This window comes from Montipora capricornis, chromosome 8, assembly GCF_036669925.1.
Source record: "Montipora capricornis isolate CH-2021 chromosome 8, ASM3666992v2, whole genome shotgun sequence".
Lineage (NCBI taxonomy): Eukaryota > Metazoa > Cnidaria > Anthozoa > Scleractinia > Acroporidae > Montipora > Montipora capricornis.
The window spans coordinates 38,817,521-38,835,020 of NC_090890.1; the positions used below are offsets into that span (position 1 = coordinate 38,817,521).

At 40.2% G+C, this 17,500-nt stretch overlaps 2 protein-coding genes across 2 annotated transcripts in view; both read left to right on the forward strand.

Annotated features, from left to right (window-relative positions):
- LOC138014398 (sodium-coupled monocarboxylate transporter 1-like) overlaps nucleotides 1-5,346 on the forward strand; it is a 19,902-nt gene extending 14,556 nt beyond the window's left edge. Inside the window, exons 13-16 of the mRNA XM_068861459.1 lie at nucleotides 7-107; nucleotides 1,400-1,569; nucleotides 3,489-3,595; nucleotides 4,449-5,346. Of these exons, the coding sequence (XP_068717560.1) occupies nucleotides 7-107; nucleotides 1,400-1,569; nucleotides 3,489-3,595; nucleotides 4,449-4,455 (385 nt within the window). The 3' untranslated portion in view covers nucleotides 4,456-5,346. The remainder of the gene's footprint in view (nucleotides 1-6; nucleotides 108-1,399; nucleotides 1,570-3,488; nucleotides 3,596-4,448) is intronic.
- Nucleotides 5,347-9,774: 4,428 nt separating this feature from the next.
- Nucleotides 9,775-17,500, forward strand: part of LOC138014399 (sodium-coupled monocarboxylate transporter 2-like) — a 13,396-nt gene continuing 5,670 nt past the window's right edge. The window contains exons 1-9 of the mRNA XM_068861460.1: nucleotides 9,775-10,411; nucleotides 12,713-12,778; nucleotides 13,772-13,823; nucleotides 13,934-14,001; nucleotides 14,485-14,639; nucleotides 14,739-14,879; nucleotides 15,330-15,459; nucleotides 16,523-16,611; nucleotides 17,265-17,377. Coding sequence (XP_068717561.1) covers nucleotides 10,082-10,411; nucleotides 12,713-12,778; nucleotides 13,772-13,823; nucleotides 13,934-14,001; nucleotides 14,485-14,639; nucleotides 14,739-14,879; nucleotides 15,330-15,459; nucleotides 16,523-16,611; nucleotides 17,265-17,377 — 1,144 coding nt within the window. The 5' untranslated portion in view covers nucleotides 9,775-10,081. The remainder of the gene's footprint in view (nucleotides 10,412-12,712; nucleotides 12,779-13,771; nucleotides 13,824-13,933; nucleotides 14,002-14,484; nucleotides 14,640-14,738; nucleotides 14,880-15,329; nucleotides 15,460-16,522; nucleotides 16,612-17,264; nucleotides 17,378-17,500) is intronic.

A 17,500-nucleotide genomic window follows, 5' to 3' on the forward strand; every position in this document is an offset into this window, starting at 1 on the left:
TTTCAGCGAGGCCATAGCAGATTTATACAGCATGTCCTATCTCTGGTTTAGTGGTTTGTCTGTGATTGTCTCCTTTGGCGTCGGCGTCATAATGAGTTTAATTTTGGGTGAGTTTCTGGGCCACAGATTAAAAATAAATTAAAAGGGCAAAAGTAATTAACCCTTTAGTGCCTAAGGGGTCTCCCTTTGACGAGTAAAATCGTCTGGCGTTAGACAGGGTAAAATCTATAAGTCACTATTGGGCATTAAAGGGTTAAAGGAGATAGTTTTTTAACCCTTTAGTGCCCAAGGGGTCTCCCTTTGACGAGTAAAATCGTCTGGCGTTAGACAGAGTAAAATCTATAAGTCACTATTGGGCATTAAAGGGTTAAAGTAATTGAACTTTAAGGACAAATGTCAGTTGGTTCAACCAACAATTAATTTTAATCGTTTTGGCAAATTAGTTACCGCAGACCGTTTGGCTTCGTTAGTTGTGCTTGGGATTACTGTGCAGGAGGTCGCAGGGTCAAAAACTCTGGCAGGACCAACATGCACTAAGGGTCGTTAAATAACTGAGGAGAGAGAGCTGTCTGTGTAATGACAACTGAAAATGTTAAACTCTCGTGTATTCCCGGATAAGGACGATTAACTGTAGACACCCCGTCGCACAACCTCAAAATGTTTATCTCCCTGTGGAACGTAAAAAAACCCACAAACAAAGATGTAGAGCGTGGAGTTCTCCGTGTTGTGGTCTGTCCTCTGTGTTATCTCATGGTTGGGAGGGTTTGCGCTCGCAGATGCTAGCTATACACCGAGCTACTCTAAAATCCGAGGGTAAATAAAGAATTGATGGTGACCAATGGCTAGTTACTTTCCGCTCGATTATAACGCTTACAATTGAAGCTATGATCCTCGCAGTTATGAACGCAATTTTTGCAACTGCGTAAAGAAGCCTGAAAAATTCAGGACTTCAACGGGGTTTGAACCCGTGACCTCGCGATACCGGTGCGACGCTCTAACCAACTGAGCTATGAAGCTCTGACGTTGGGAGCTGGTCATTTGTGGGTTCTAATGTTCCCGTGAGGAATGAATCAACGATGAAATGATATATGAAATGGATCATATATATGACTGCGGATATGAAATCAAGTGAAGCTATGATCCTTACATTAAAAAAGGAGTGCCTGCGTTTGAAACCTTGTCGTGGTCACTATATCCGATTATGCAAAGGCCAATATGGCGCTTTATTTCCTTGTTCCATGGGTATCTAGTTATTACTTACTTAGAGGTTGAACCTTTGCCGTAATCATAAGTGTCACTTTTCGACTGTGGACCAATTTGTTGATTCAATTCTTTGCTCCGTGTAATTGTCACTGACATAGGATTTACGTAAGGTAACAGTGTTTGCGATCTTTTTTAGCAAGCAAAGAAGACAAGGAAAGGGAAGTTGATCCAAAGTTGCTGTTTCCACTGAAGGATTGGCTTATGAGTTTTTTGCCCGGTCATCGCTTTGAATGGGACTTTGTTGCAGAGGAAGAGGAGCGCATAGCAAAGGCCAAAGATCAAGAGATGATGCCAATACACCAAAACGTAAGCGGTCAATAACTGAGTCGAAATGAGTAATAGATGCAAATGTGAGTCGGAGAACTGTATTGTCATTTACAATGGAAAGCGCTTTCCGAAAAAAATTCCACCATAGCCACTATGTCGAAAGTATCGCTTCGCGCTAAAGCATGTATAGTGCAAAATGAAGAATCTTGAGCCATACAGATCTTCTGCGAATGCTGAATACAGATCTTCTGCGATGTATGACTTGTGAAAGGAATGCATGATACAATTAGCACTAGTACTAGTACTGTTCTTTCGTACCGGAATTTACGGCGGGGTATACATGTGACCCAAATAATAAGTTTCTATCAATTGGCTGTCATCCTTTTGAAATATTAGTGAGTCATTTATGGTCGTTTTTAGTCATGATGTGATGAGGAATGGCATACAACACCGCAGACAAAGCCCCTTCCTTTTTCTAACAGCATTTCGCTTGGTTTCGCCGTTTAACACTTTGCTCGATTCGTAGGCTGCCTGAAATGCTACCCGCTCAATGTCACGGTTAAAAGTATTTGATTAACGTTTCTTTGGCGTAGTAAATACCTCTTACTAATCGAGTTCGAGGTCCGTATTGTAAATTACGGACCTCGTTTTTTCCCGTTGATTTATGAATAAATCAACGGGAAAAAACGAGGATTCGTAACTTACAATTCGGACCGAGAAAACGAGGTTAATAAGATCTTTATTACATTTATTACATCTCTGAGGTTAATCCGGCGCGCGGGAAAGAAAACTAGCGACCGACAGAAGGCCGTACTGTGTGGAATACGGCCCGCAAAATCGACCAATCACAGCCCGCGCACTAAGTGTGATTAATAGAGGGAAGGTCTTACAGAGTTCTGATCTAATCACGGACAAGAGAATCACGGGAAAAATCAATTGCTACTACATCACACAATTTCGTTGCCTCTACTGCATGTCAATCGCACCATTAATGAGAATAGTGCGTGTACCCAAGTCCTTGATGCATGCAACTGAAATCCACAAACGTAAGCCAGAGTAAAGTCTATGAGGTCATTGTTATGCGTTGATAGCTTTAACGTCCGAAAGTGCTTTAAACGGAATCGTCATGAACGTAGGTTTTCGGCGATTATGACTGTGAAAGACCATTTATAGAGTTACGTATTGCATCGTATCTCAGCGATCATGTACATTGAATCCTCTTTATTTAAAAAAGTGAAAAAAAAACACTCTTCAAGGAGCCGTTTTGTCGTCATCAATCTCTGAAATTGCATCCACAATTTTACTTTCATTCGCTTGTCGATAGCCAAAGCATAGCAAACATATCGCTGACGTCACCTATTGTCATTAATGTGCCAACCAGAGCCTCATTGGCTGTCGAAACAAAGGGTCTTTTCTTTCTGTGGTACACAGAGATCTTCCCTACAACAATCAAACCAAGACTCGGTAGGCACTAATCGTTTTACCTTTGCTTGGGATCATTGCAAGCTCGTTCAAGACGCATGACCTGTTTGGATTGCCAAAGTGGTCAGTATGTGTCCGGATGCAACTACAGTATTTCATCACATACCGTACAACTGAATAATGCTTTTCCCGAGCCCTGATTTTCGATTAAAAAAGTCCTCTTAATTAACTTTGGCGATCCCGAAGTTATTAGCTTATGTGGTAGATACTAAACAATTATTTGCTTTTTCCTACAATACTAGACATATTTAGTTGGAACACTTAGTGAATGGTCCAGAATCATCGTGTTACAAGAACGTAGCTTATACCATATCCCCCTCCCCCCAATTCAATGTTGTGCAAAAAATTTTCGGGCGACTGCTAGTAGTTGTAAAAATCAACATTGGAGTAGGGGGCAAACGGGGATGGGTGTTACAACAAATGTGACGAGTATTGTAGGTGAATGCACTGTTAATAAGAATAATTTTTCCTTTCAGGAGATCAAAATAAATTGGGATGAAGCCCCGCCTGTGACTAACAACGAAGAAAAGAAAGAGGCGGGAGAAATTTATACAGACAAACTGTTGGACAATGACACGAAAATGTGAAGTCATCGTTGGGTTTTTTTTTTTTTTTTTTTTTGTATACAACAAAACAAAGTCCTCATAGTACAGGAGCCTATGACAGCGAGCAAACGACTTTTACTCCTAGTTTCAGAGATCGATTTCTCGCACCAGTTCATTTTGAGATTTTTACTTCCCGCGTAAATTCAGAAATGAACTTAAACACCTGCAACGTAATGAGAGACAACGAACACTGATTGGTTAATATAAGCCGGGTGATGTCACTTTGCGGTCTCGAGGAGGGAGAAGCTGGTTTATAGATAGATGATTTGATAAAATGATGACTTATAAGGGATATATGCAAGTTTTAAGCTTCCAGTCATGGGCTTTTGTAAATATTGTGCGGGGACTTAACAATATACCACCATTTTACTGTAAGCGGGGTTACTCTTTTGATACTTAAATTTGAACCAGGAAATGTGAATATGGAATTCCTCTAACGATGAAATAATCGCTACGCCAAAAGATATATGATCTTGAGCATAAATAGTCATTATTCCTAAGTGACTTGGAATCAACTCGGGAGAAAAATGTCCGGCCTAAAAGCATTCTGTGAGAATCTTCTCCTGTTTTTTTTTGTCTGTCCATGCTCTTCGTTGTCTTCAATGTATTTCTTTTATGTTCTTCTACAGCTTTTGAGTGGTTATTGTGATATTGTGATGTCATATTATGCATGTTTATCTTGCTTTTCGCTCTCTCATTCCCACGATCGAAAAGTCCATTCTCCTAACTAGTACCATGTATTTCTTTGTTGGGTAGTCATGAGAATTTGGCGTTATATCAAAATCACCCCTATTTAGCTAATAACATTCTTTATTCTCAATATCTGTACAGGTCTTGACCGATTGATTACCTTTCTTACGGACAGTTCATTGAAATTACGAGGAGAATTTAAGTACAGATCACCTCTGGGAGTCCAAGGGTTAATTCAATGCTTAAAGGTCAATTCGATGAAGGGGTGCGCACTTGGTGTACTAACAAGTGATAAAACTAGGGACGTAAGTGTTTTGTGTTGGTACTGGCTGCATACTCTACACCTCTCCAACTGTAAGGTTTGCGTGGGCTTTCCTTTTGTATACAAAGATCAATTAGCGTCCTCATGATAAGTCGTTGTAGGGCCACTGAGGTGCAATGTTCCACGCTATGTTTTTTAATGTCAATCCAAGAAAATTTGTGGCAAGTTTTAGTATCAGCCAAACAGTTACATTTCAATGAGGAGTTTGTGAGCGTTCTTTTGAAACATCGATAAAGCCACCGGTACATATGTTTGTCAGAATTAAGTAGTTCTTTTGGGTTTGTAACATATTAATTCGTTGAGGACGATTTTGTGACGAGATAGACGCGTACAAAACACAGGTCAAAGGTCACAAGTCACAGGTCAATGTTTACCAATAAAGAAAGAATCCTATTCATTAAAGTTAACCATGGGCCTAATTTGGCCTAAACAAAAGGTTTTTAGGCCTAATGTTAGCATTGGTAAACGGTTAGGGCTGTTTCTCTATTAGTAAACAATGACCTGTGAATTGTGACCTCTGACCTGTGTTTAGTACCTGCCCAGATGGACGCCTTTCTTTGATTTATCATTATACGTGTGTTAAATATACTGGCCCTTTAATCTTAGACTGAGTTTTGTAAATTTAAGATTTACATAGATTTCATGGCACAAGATTAGTTATAATTGCACAAAGGTTTTGTTTAGCGGTTGAAAATAAAAAGGAGAACTATCCGTTCACCTGAGGTTTGCTTGTTTTATAACCACTCATAACGAGCTGCACATTCGAAGGTTGCTTCAAATTCGCGTCATAAATTCACTAATTATTCCAGCAATGACAAGTGCAATGTCATGATGGAGGTCGACCCTTTCGTTGCATACGGTGGCAAATTAAAACATCAAAAGTATGCGCGCGCAATGAAGGAAGGGCAATTACAGAACACAAGTCACAAGTCAGAGATCATTGTTTTACCAATACAGAAACCTTGACCCTAACTGTTTACAAATGCTAACATTAGGCCTAAGGTTAGCTTTAATGGATATTTAGGATAATTTCTGAATTGTTACAGCAATGACCTGTCACTGTGCTTTGTACCTGCCTTTCCATCAGTGCGCGCGCATACTTATGTTTTAATTCAGTTTGCAGGAACATTCTTTTACTTTGCAGAAACTCGTTTTGTAAATTTGCAGCAACTATTTTGAATTTGCAGCAACTTTATTTTATTTGCAGCAACTATTTAATTTACAGCATGTCCCTAGGGGGCCACCGTTGTTGCACATTAAGGCATAGATAAACAAATACATATGTTCTTTTTGTTTGTTTGTTCACCAAGTGTCATTCTATTTTTCGTTAATTTGAAACCTGCGTAGCTGGCGGTTTGGTGAATTTTAGAAGCTTCTTTCCACGTACCGGGCTTTTTCTTTTTGCGGTCGCTGGGCTGACGAGTACGGGCGGTTACTTAGCGACCCAATCATCACGTGATGCTTCGTGTTGTGTGGGTTCACTTAACAACAGCGGAATAGCTGTAAAGGAATGCGCAAGACACAGTAGGCTCAAGTCACAGTCACCAAACATATCATGGGGCATGCCGTTTGAACAGTGGCGTCCAAGTTTACGGACGGCGGTTGCGTTGGATTCGACCCAAGGCAGAGGTCTCTCTTCCCCACTCGTCAGCCCAGCGAACGCAAAAAAGAGACATCTCTGTTAGCAGGGAATCAAGGAGTGTATGTGGTCACGTATACTGAAACTAATATAAAATGTATTTGGAGAACTTTGCCCTGCAAGGGTATCACCCGGTCATTTCCGCTTGAAAAAAGAAGCCACGTAATGAATGTACATGACAGCAAGTTTTGTTTCCCGCAAAGGTTCTTAAAACTCTTTTTTCCTAGTTGGCCGAGAAAATGATTCCTGCAGGAATCATTTTTGTAGGATTAGTAGCTGGAACGCCTCCATTTCCATCGATCGCTGTGAAAATTGGCGTGTTTTCTGGGGAGATATGGCCCCAGTTTCCCTGAAAATGTCAGCTTTGTAGCTTTCATTACGTCTACATGACCGGAAGTCTACTTCAGGCAATTTGAAGACGAGCGAAGGTGAAATTTTTAGACGATCCCAGAGCGGTTTTACTAAAGTTTTTCAGCCAAAAAATAACACTACAGGTATCGGAAAGGATAAATAAAAGGATTTTGGTTCATTGGATGGAATTTCAAGCCTTGACATCGCTGAAAAGGTAAGATTATTTTCGTAACTGTCAAGAGATCACATGATCTCTTGTACTGTAAATTTGCATAAAATTTGCTCGTGTAGATATATGTCCTTCTCATCGCACAGAATAGTATGTTCCCTCAAAATATTCGCTTGTTTTCACTACAAATCTTACATATTTACCCTGATTACATGTCCAGCAAAATGTTTTATCCTTTGGGATAAATTTTCCGTCTTAAAATTGGTAATTTGTGGGGTTTTCCCCGGGGGGGGGGGGGGGTGAAAGACTCCTATATAAGAAGGAGGGGGGTGCTCGTCGGAAATTTTGAAAAGAACCCCTAAGAGGTACCAAGAACCTGTCTTGTAGGCGTTGCATGAAATTTTTTCACTCCTTAAAGGTACCAAATTATGGTTTTTAATTAGACAAAATTAAAAAGTAGTTAATTGTCAAATGTCTCCTGTCATAATTTTTCGGCTCAATACCCTATTAAAAAGATACCGCTAAAGCTCCCGCTGAACACCCTAAGAGGTACCAAAACGGCTTTTTTAACCCCTAAAAGGTACGACAAGAAGCCCCGTCCTTTTTTATGTGGGTGTTCTCCCCTCCTCCCCGAGGGTTTTTGGTCAGCAGAGTTTAATTATTCGTAATGTGATCTGTTTCGTTGCCATTAGCAACAGGTCGCAAATTTGACACTTATTATCGAATTATCATATTACACATTATCGCTAATCGGATTACCGAAAAAAGAACCGAATATTCGTGCCTGATCAGTTTTCCGTCAAAGTTATATTACGTCCAAGAAAGCAGATAAAATGAGGAAAATTTTTATTTTGTATCCAAAAATTCGTAATCAACGTTAAAATGACCAAATTCTTGTGGAAAACTGATTTTTGTGTTTTTTTTTTCTTTTTTTTTTTTGTTTTAAATTTTCTTTTAGTAAAATGTTTTTGTTCTCTGTAAAGAAGTTATATATATGTTTTTGGAAAGCTTATTTTCTTAGCTTTAAAATGATGTATTGCTTTCCCCCTAACTTTAAATACTTTAAAATTTTGGTGATGGCTGAGTTTCGCGCGGCTTTCTTTTGGATGGGAAGCTAAGGAAAAGATTAAACTAAATTAAAGGAAGAAAACCTCACCTACAGGATATGACGCCAATCCGAAGTTACTCGAATTGCCGGTTTCTAAGCGCAATGGAGCAAGGGTCAGAAAGAAAGTCTGAGTTGTTGCTTTTGTTACCTTAAACGTCTGAAGAGCACATCGCCCTCAAAAACGGCCAAGGAACGTCATTCGCAGTGGTGTTGTAATGCGAATCCCGGGTGTGAAAATTCCCCTGTCAATCAGTTTGTTGGGTCTGACTACCAGAGGAACTTTCGATCTTTGTCAGTTCAAACCATTTCAGAACCCTCACGGACATGGTCACGGTTTCCATTTTGTTGGATCATAAACTTCTTAGCTAAATGGTCAAAAACCAAATAACCTTAATCGAATCTTCCGTTCCCATCCACGAATGAAAAATTAGGAAGCGTTTAGGGACCCACACATTTACTTGACCACTGGAAGAAAAATAAAGAAACTTCCAGGCAGACAATTAAGTAAACAGAATCATATAATTATATAGGTATATAACTTCTTACAATTATTATTATCAATATTATTATTTCATCGTATTAGGCAGCGAATTAAGAATAATTTACAATGACAGCTCATTTCCAGTTAAACCGATTTCTCATCTTATTGTCTTATGATATGCAATTGCATGGGTGTGCTAATTTCACGGCCGAATCAGTGTAGGCAGTAAAAACATGCAAAAGCCCATTAGATGGTAAAAATTGATTGCGTTCTTACGGAAATCTTAAGTCTGGTAGGCATGCACTGGGACATTCAGCTCAATTACCTCAGGAAGGCCACAATCTTTATGATGACTGCGGATTATTTTCAAGGGAACCCAACGAGCAAATCAAGCCAAAAACTTTGAGAGACGACATTTCTAGGCTCCTTGTAATTAAATGTATAGACTGTCTAAAGAGGTGTTTTTATCACCTAGAAGAATTTGATCTGTTCGGATATCTTAGCTGAAAATTGAAGTGTCCGAGAATTTTAGGGAACTATGTCTTCATTTCAGAAATTGCTACCTGAACGTGCCTTCTAAGCCGGAACTTCCTAGCGAACAACAGAACCGAAATTCTTAGAAAAGTTTGACTCTCTCGAGCACATATTTCGCTGAAGATTATCGTTTTGTTGCCCCTGTATTTTATTCAAGTAGGTACAACGAAAATGTGTCAAGATTTGATATTCGACTGAGGTTCAATGCTTTTTCACACATGAAATCCGGCACGGCATACCTTCTCCATGAAGCAATTTCATTTTTTGAATTGAATATTACAATTCAAACCATCGAGAATAAAAATATAGGGTGTTTGCCTGAAGAGAGTTCATACACAGAACAAGATTAAGGCCGAGCTTCAGCCTACCTGATCTGCAAATCCGTGACTTTCGTATTTGTCACTGAGTTCCCAATATAAACTCGCCTAGCTCAGCGGAAATGACACCTTCTTCTATCAAACCACAAAACATTATGTCATTGGCATTCCAGAAAGTGAAAACAGTTTTAATAAAAGGTTGCTTAGCTCGTGATTTTCAGAAAACTAAGGAAACATTTTGAGATTTGAATTAATCAGTTTGTAGTTTCAAGATGACCTTTAAATTGTAGATCGTTCAATCGTTCTCTCATCGGAAATGTTTCCCGCCGCGCATTTGTCTGATCCGGGTGTGTTTAACATGACATATTTCCGGCCAGGCGTGCACAAGTATAAAAAGCCTCAATGCTGGCCAAAAGCCAAGAGAATGTCGAAAACAAACTTACAACCAATTTGGCAGATAACGTAATCTATTGTTTTCCTATAAAGGTCAGAGAGAAATTTAGAAAAACAGAAGATCAGACTTCGGCCACATGAGATAAGTGTTGACAGATTTAAGACGCTATTGTTCTTTATTTTGATATTTGTTGTTCCCCGCTGCGGGTCGCACACTTGATTTTCTGGTGTATTTTTGTTGGGCATGTGAGCCAGCCGTAAATGTGCACTTTGTCACTAAGGAAAATCAAACATCCGTCAGGCTTTTCCTGCTATTTCTGTACGATTTGTCAGCATCGCACTTCATTAGACGTTATTGCATTCAGGCTTGAAGCAACTAAGGTCAACCACTCGGTGTTGGACGTCAATTCGCCTTCGGAAACAAGAAACTTTTTCTTCGCATCTAAACACTGTTACAGCCATGAAATTCGCTGAAGACATCGCAGTTTTTACGCCGGCTCTTCTTATTCCTATCACCGTTGGTTTATACTTTGCATTGCGAGGAGGGAAACAGAGAACAACAAACGAATTTCTTCTCGCAAACAAGAACCTCCGAAGTTGGCTCATTTCTTTATCACTAGTGGCAAGTTATTTTTCGTCGGTCGTTTTACTTGGCACCACAGCCGAAGTTTTTTCCTATGGCCTGCAGTACATTATTTTAGCGCTTATATCATATTGGATCGTGGCCGGAACCGTACATGTTCTTTTTATTCCAATGTTCCATCGACTGAAGGTTACCTCCGTCAACGAGGTAAGTTTGTTTGATTTAAAGGTTTTGTGTTTAGTTTCAGCCAATTTACAGGTCAACAATCATCGATATGCCATTGCTAGAAACGACCGACGTTTGAAAAGCCATTATTGAGAAATCTTTATTTAAAGGAAGGGAAAATTTTTCTAGTCTGCAGAATACCACGAAAGGCATTACATCATAAATATTTCATGAGCGCGACTCGTGACCTGAATCCCGCGCCTTCCGGGAAAACGTGTGGAGAATGAGTGGGATGGTGGTAAGGAAGGTGAAGGCTTCATCTTCCGAAGTAACTTATGCTGCATGCACGAGAAATTCTGGATGTCATGAGTTCATGCTATGGCTTCCCTAAGGGAAAAGGTTCACGCAGCTCACAATGCACTCGAACCCACAACTCCCGTTGCCTTCAGGACCCTTCAGTGACTTCGGAAAATTGGAAACGTTTTTCGATTACTGTGGCGTAAGAAGCACTAGAGCTAAGGCATTGCCACTTAATTCTTCCAAGCTGAGAGGTCAAGTTTGTTTGCGTAATATACGTTTTAAATAGGATTATGATACACACTCTTGGCTGTTGTCACCAAAAATACAAAATTTTCTGTGTTAGAATTAGATCACACCTCGGGATTTTAGCTCCCTGAGAAAAACACGCAGTTGATAATCCTCAAAAGGGGATCAAGAAAAAAACAAAGAAAACGAAAATGTAACTGCTGGACGCATAATCCATTTCGCAAACAAAAGGCAGAGAAAGAAAGTCAGTTTTCATTTAAAGAAAACCGAAGCATTAAAGCAGTGATAAATTTTCACTTCCGGAAATTATTTTGCCGGGACTTCGTATTCTTGCCTCTTCGTACAGCAACTACAAAGTCACGACAACGGCAAAGCGCCCCGGGCCTCTCTCCTTGTACAGGTGAGAGTACTTGCCTTCCACCAATATGGCCCGAGATCGATTCCAGGATTCGACGCCTTATGTGGGTTGAGTTTGTTGTTCTCTTTGTTTGTCAACGATTTACCGTCAAGTATGAAATCAGGCTCCGTTTACTTATTCGCTGAGGACGTTACGATTTACTGCATTAAAAAAAAAAACGGCAGACGAAGCGGTCGCTTAGTTGGACAAAGCTTTAGATGAACTGTAAGATTCGTGTATTTTAAATCGCCTTAACCCGCATCCGCAAAAAAAGCGAAGCTATCTTAATTTGTAAAACCAGCGCAATGGGGCCATTTGCGCCAAGTCACATCGGCACTGATGCCATTCTAGTGGGTTAACAAATGTCGCTTACTGGGTATAACAGTTGACGATAAACTCTCCTGGGTGCTGCACATGTTGGATCTCAAGAAGACTTTCGCAAAGAAGCTAGTAGACGGTAATTAGGTGGTCGAGGTTTTTACCAAAGGATGTTCTTTTTAACTTTTATTTCAAAGTCATAGTTGCCATCTGTAACTTACGGCCTCGTTCTGTGGGGGTCGTGCTTTAATGCTGATCTTTTTTATTCATTGAAACGATTGCACTGTAGAGCGGCAAGAATAATTTTTAACTTATCAAAAGACATGGGATCGTCGGACGTGTTAATACAAGCTGATTGGCATCCGTTGAGCTCTTGTTATAGAGTATTTCAATTAAAGCTCATGCACAAAGCATTTTGTGATGAGCTCCCACAAGTGCTATGCATATATTTTGTTCTTAGGTTTAGTATTTATGCACGACCCCATAAGCTACATAGCTTTTATTATCATCGTGCTAAAATAACGGCTGTCTGTCTGTCTGGCTGGTTCTCTACTGTGCTACGAGATGTTTTTCCCTGGGTACTCCGAAAAACCTTAAATAACAATCACCACAACCAGGTTTTCTGAGCCCGCGAGACAGTGAGCACCCCCAGCAAACCATTGTTTTATTGTTTTAACGAAAACCGGTGGTCAGCAACCGGGTACTCTCCTCAAAAACCAACATTTGATTTGGTTTGTTCTGATTTCAGTTGATTTGTAGTCTCCCCAATAAGTAGGGCACTCGTGCTCGGCTAAATATAACCTTGAGACTTCAATAAAGTGATTACAAATTATTATTTTACCCTGTCTAATGCCAGACGATTTTACTCGTCAAAGGAGTGTTTCTTCGGGGCTGAAAGGCTTAATACAACCATGATGTCTTGCCTCAAACACTCACTGGTGCAGACATCGCAGTTTCTTAAGAAACTAGCTCCATTCGATAGTAATTTTCCTTCTTTGAGTTTTTTCTTTTGTTTGTTTTTGTTTGCCTTCTTGTTTTTCATTTTTGTTTGTTTGTTTGTTTTTTGTTGGTTTTCTTTTTAGTATCTCGAAGCGCGATTTTCGGAAGGTGTACGATATATTGGATCGGCGTTATTTACCACAAGCTGCGTAAGTAAAAGTTGATGAAATTTTGTAAGGGCACATTAAATTAAGCTCCTCCCTCCAGACTAGTTAAATTTGACTTGAATTATTGAACTACTTTTTCAGTATTTACTTCCATATCAATATCTGCGAATTCGAACCCTTCTTTACCACGTACATATTGCATTATTGACAACGTCATTTCTCCATCTCCGTCAGGGCTGCCCTCTTCGTCATGTTCATCTCCTTTGTGCCCAATCAATTGTAATATCCACCTTACGGCTTACGACTCCACCATTATTCCTTGTCATCGCACCACTTAACGACTGAGATGCTAGCCTAGAAAAAAAAATACGTTCTCGTTTCACAGCACAGGTTGTGATTCACTTGGTCAGTATAAATAAACGATGAAATGATGTATGAAATGGATCATATATGAACTGCGGATATGAAATCAAGTGAAGCTATGGTCCTCGCAGTTTGCAATTGCGTAAAGAAGCCTGCAAAATTCAGGACTTCAACGAAGTTTGAACCCGTGACCTCATAGCTCACTTGGTTCAAACCCCGTTTAAGTCCTGAATTTTTCAGGCTTCTTTACGCAATTACAAAAAATTGCCTTCATAACTGCGAGGATCATAGCTTCACTTGATCAGTGTAAATAGTAACGATCTCAGACTGGTTTCTTCTAAACCGGAAGTCAGTGCGAAATCTTGGGCTTCCGGCTTTATTGAGCAGTCAAATCGTGGTTGCCATTGGTTACGAAATGGATCGTCACTATGAACTGTCTAGAGTTGGTTATTTTTGAGTCTGACTGTAAAGAATCGCGGTCTTTCGAGAGAGAATGAAGTAACCAAGATTAACATAACGCAGACGCCACCTAAAAAGAGTAGATTAATATTATCCGTCCTTTCCATCGATTGTTGTCATTGTACAAAGAGTTGTCGTGATTTATTTTTTTTGTTAATTCCTGTTGCGCTTATTTCATTCCCGAATAAATCTCTGATATTCCTGTTCTTTCAGCTTCTGTCCTTGAGCGTCGTGCTTTATCTTCCATCTCAAGCTATCAGTCATGGTAAGGTACACAGCCTGTAAATAATTTACTCGATTTGTTATTTAGCAGGACAAGGTTCATGCGTAATGCAATAGGACTTTCTCACGACTTTGTCCTGTTGCTTTTTGCAGTGACTGGTGTTCCGTTAGCAGCCGGAATTGTCCCCACTGGGGTCGTTTGCTTCATTTGTTCAACACTGGTGAGTCTCTTTTCCTCAAACATAGTCTCCTCCTCTCGTGACGTCACAAGCAGTCACGTTTGGTGGCGAAAGCAAGGAAACCGCCAACATTTCGATATTTGGTTTCATCCGGTTTGATTAAAATCATAACCATTTGTAAAGAGTGTGATTTTCGCGGCGAAAGATCACCGCAGTTGATGAGGCAACTTGAGCATCAGCAAAAAAGGCTGAAAAAATACAGGCATGAGGCGAGAGTATTCGTACTTTGATTTCACAATTGTTTAGGGGATGAAGTTCCCGGTGTTGTGGCTGTCCTCTGTGAATATATGGGTGGGTGAGTGAGTATAGCAGGTCCACATCAGCTGAATAGCTGCCAAGACTTCAACCTGCTCAAACAAATAGACAACAAACAAACAAACCCTACTAAGCTTACAACGCTTGGGCTACATCCTCGGCAAATCAAAGGATACGTCAAATAAAGATCAAATTTATATTTACTTCTAGGGAGGCCTAAAAGCTGTATCTTGGACCAACGCATTTCATCTCATTCTGATGCTGGCGGGCCTAATTACGCTATGTATTTTGGGTGTCAACAATGTAGGAGGATTTGACCACGTGATTCAAGTGAATAAGAACCGCCAACGGATGGCAGTGTTTAAGTAAGTACCAGATATATTCTAGACAACGAAAAGTCTTTTCTGAAGCAACTAATTTCCTTATTTATGATTTACTGCTCCTTTGTGTATTTTATCCTCTAGTTTTAACCCAAACCCCACGATTCGTGATACATTTTGGAGTCTGTCCATCGGTGGAGCGCTCACAGCCATGCCTTTTTGGACTGTCAGCCAAATAACTGTTCAGCGATACATGAGCATTAAGTCCGTCAACTTGGCCAGAAGGTGAGACTGACCACAAAACCTTTTTTTGCTCTAAATTATTCTTACGCAAGGGCGTCATTGTGCGTATCAAAAGTGAATTAGATAAGAGTGTTGATCTAGAAATTGCCCTAGCATTGTAATCGCTTCCTCGTTATTCCAGTTTAATTTTTTAAGTAAAAGATTTGCTATTAAGTTGAGACTGAGAGCCAATTTTCACGAAGTGATGTTCTCCACGAATAGTCGACTTTGATCCCGTTGGTCGTAAAAATACCAAAATAAAACTTTGGCTAATTAGAACTACAGAGCAGACAGAAAAATTTATCCTTGAGTTCAAGTTTCTTCAAAAGTTTCTGGTTGCATATTTCATTCAGGAGTTTCATGTCTATGCTCGTAAGTTTCAACAACGTATTAAGTGCGCTCGAGTCTGGTAATCAACAGGAGAATCTTATAGGCTGCATTTTTTTGCTTCAGGGCAGTGTGGGTTAGTGTTCCTGTGCTTGTAATTCTGATGGGTCTGGCTTGTATCAATGGACTCGTTATGTACGCTGTATTCGCCAACTGTGATCCTTTGACGGCTGGAGAAATTCAGCGCAACGATCAGGTACGGACATAAGACTCAACAAAGTGTGGCTGAGTGTCACTATTGAAAGCGAAACCAATATTAATACCCTCACGATTGCAACAGTAGAAAACAACGTGATGAACTATACTGTATTCGATGCTATTACACGCAAATAGGAAAATATCAAGTCACAGGAAAGGGACACGACCATTGTGGTCACTGGGATACGATACAAGAAATAGAAACAGATGTTTTCCCAGATCCCAGAGAGGTCCGCATAGGCAGTGCGAACGCTTAGTCATTTATTGATGACCCAGTGCGACGTTGCCACAGTCCGATGGAGCCATATGACGTCATGTGGTTTCGGCAATTGGAAATGGAGTTTCTAAAAATAACTTTTTTCCTGAAATGGACAAGTGTCGGTCTTCTTTCCATTCACTCTCTCTGCTTTTTCATCTTTTCTTGATGCATCTTCTTTAAAGCGCGGAAAGATGCACGCGCGCAAGTGATTTGCCATTGTTTTATATATTTTTTTTTTTGGGGGGGGGGGGGAGGGGGTTGGAAAAGTGTCGTTCGATTTGTAAGTAACGAGTGTCAGTCGCGGTGGCGTCATGACTTTAAACACTCAATGAAAACCGTTGTTAATCCCAGCAGATGCAAAAAGATGATCAAACGAGCCAATCATAAGGCCAGGAGAGTACGCCCAGCTGGCAGAAAGCGCAGGAAAACGCACGCGACAAAGTCACCACTAGTTTTAGTTTAGCCTCTGATTGGCCGAAAAGTGGCCTGAGATTTTTTAATACAATCATAAGTATAGCAATCCAGAATCAAGAACTTTGAACTAAATTCAAGTGGCAGTAAATTGAAAACTGGTCGCTTAGAAGACCAAGAAATCGTCGTAGATAAAATTTAAGGCGACAATTGTCAGTTCCGTCTGGATGGTACACCACATGGGAATTAGCCCGCGAGCACGCTTCTCAAACTAGGGTTTCGCACGATAATTATGTCGGGCGCGGAACGAGCAGCGAGAGGATTGATGCTGGGACCTAGTGGAGATCTTACTCCCAGGCTGCTAACCTTAAACTGATTTTGTTTCCTCTAGGTCCTCTTCTATTTTGTTGTGGATAAACTTAATCATCTGAGAGGGCTATCCGGATTCATAACTGCTTGTATATTTGCTGGATCCATAAGGTATGAATCGTGTACTCCACTTACGTCATCGTCAAATCATCTCGTCTTTACCATCATCACTGATTACGTCACCGCTTTCATCTTCCTCATCATCACCATTATCGTGATCATCATAATCATCGATCATTGCCATCAATGTTTACTTCCTCGTCGTCTCTGGCATCATGTTGACTTGAATCCTTTTATGCGCCTTAAATTATTACTTATCGCCTCCTCTCTTTGATTCTGAAGTCAACGAAACAAGAGTGCAGAGGGGCCAATTTGAAAGGATAAATGCCTCTTACTAACCGGGTTCGAGGTCTGTACTGTAAGATACCGACGGAGTTTTTCCTTCAATTTATGGCCCAAATGCGAAGATCGCGGGTCGTAAATTAACAGGAAAAAGGGAGGATCCATAACTCTGGGGTAATCACGCGCGCGGCAAAGGAAACAATTTGAAGTCAATGGGAATGTTCAACTGCCAAAAGAAAACTTGCTAGATGTTTTCCTTTTAATTTCAAATTTAGCGGGAAGGACAGATATTCGTACTGTCGAATGCGGTCCGCTAAATTCGCCAATCACAGCGCGCGTACTATCTAATAGCTAGAACAATTGAAAAAAAAAAAACGTTTTCTTAGGAAATTGACTGAATTCAATATTGTTTTCCTTCGCAGTTTTGTGTCATCGGGGCTTAATTCTCTCTGTTTGGTCATCTTGGAAGACTTTATTAGGAAGAACTTCAAAAAGATGGATGATTTTGATTCTAGTAGAGCCTGCAAACTTATCAGTGAGTAAATTCTCAATAACGACACAAATTAAACCTGTACAGATAGATTTCACCAGAGGTGACCGGGGAAATGATGAAACCAGGTAGCTCTTTTTGTTTCAAGACGCTAGATACATTTTTAAC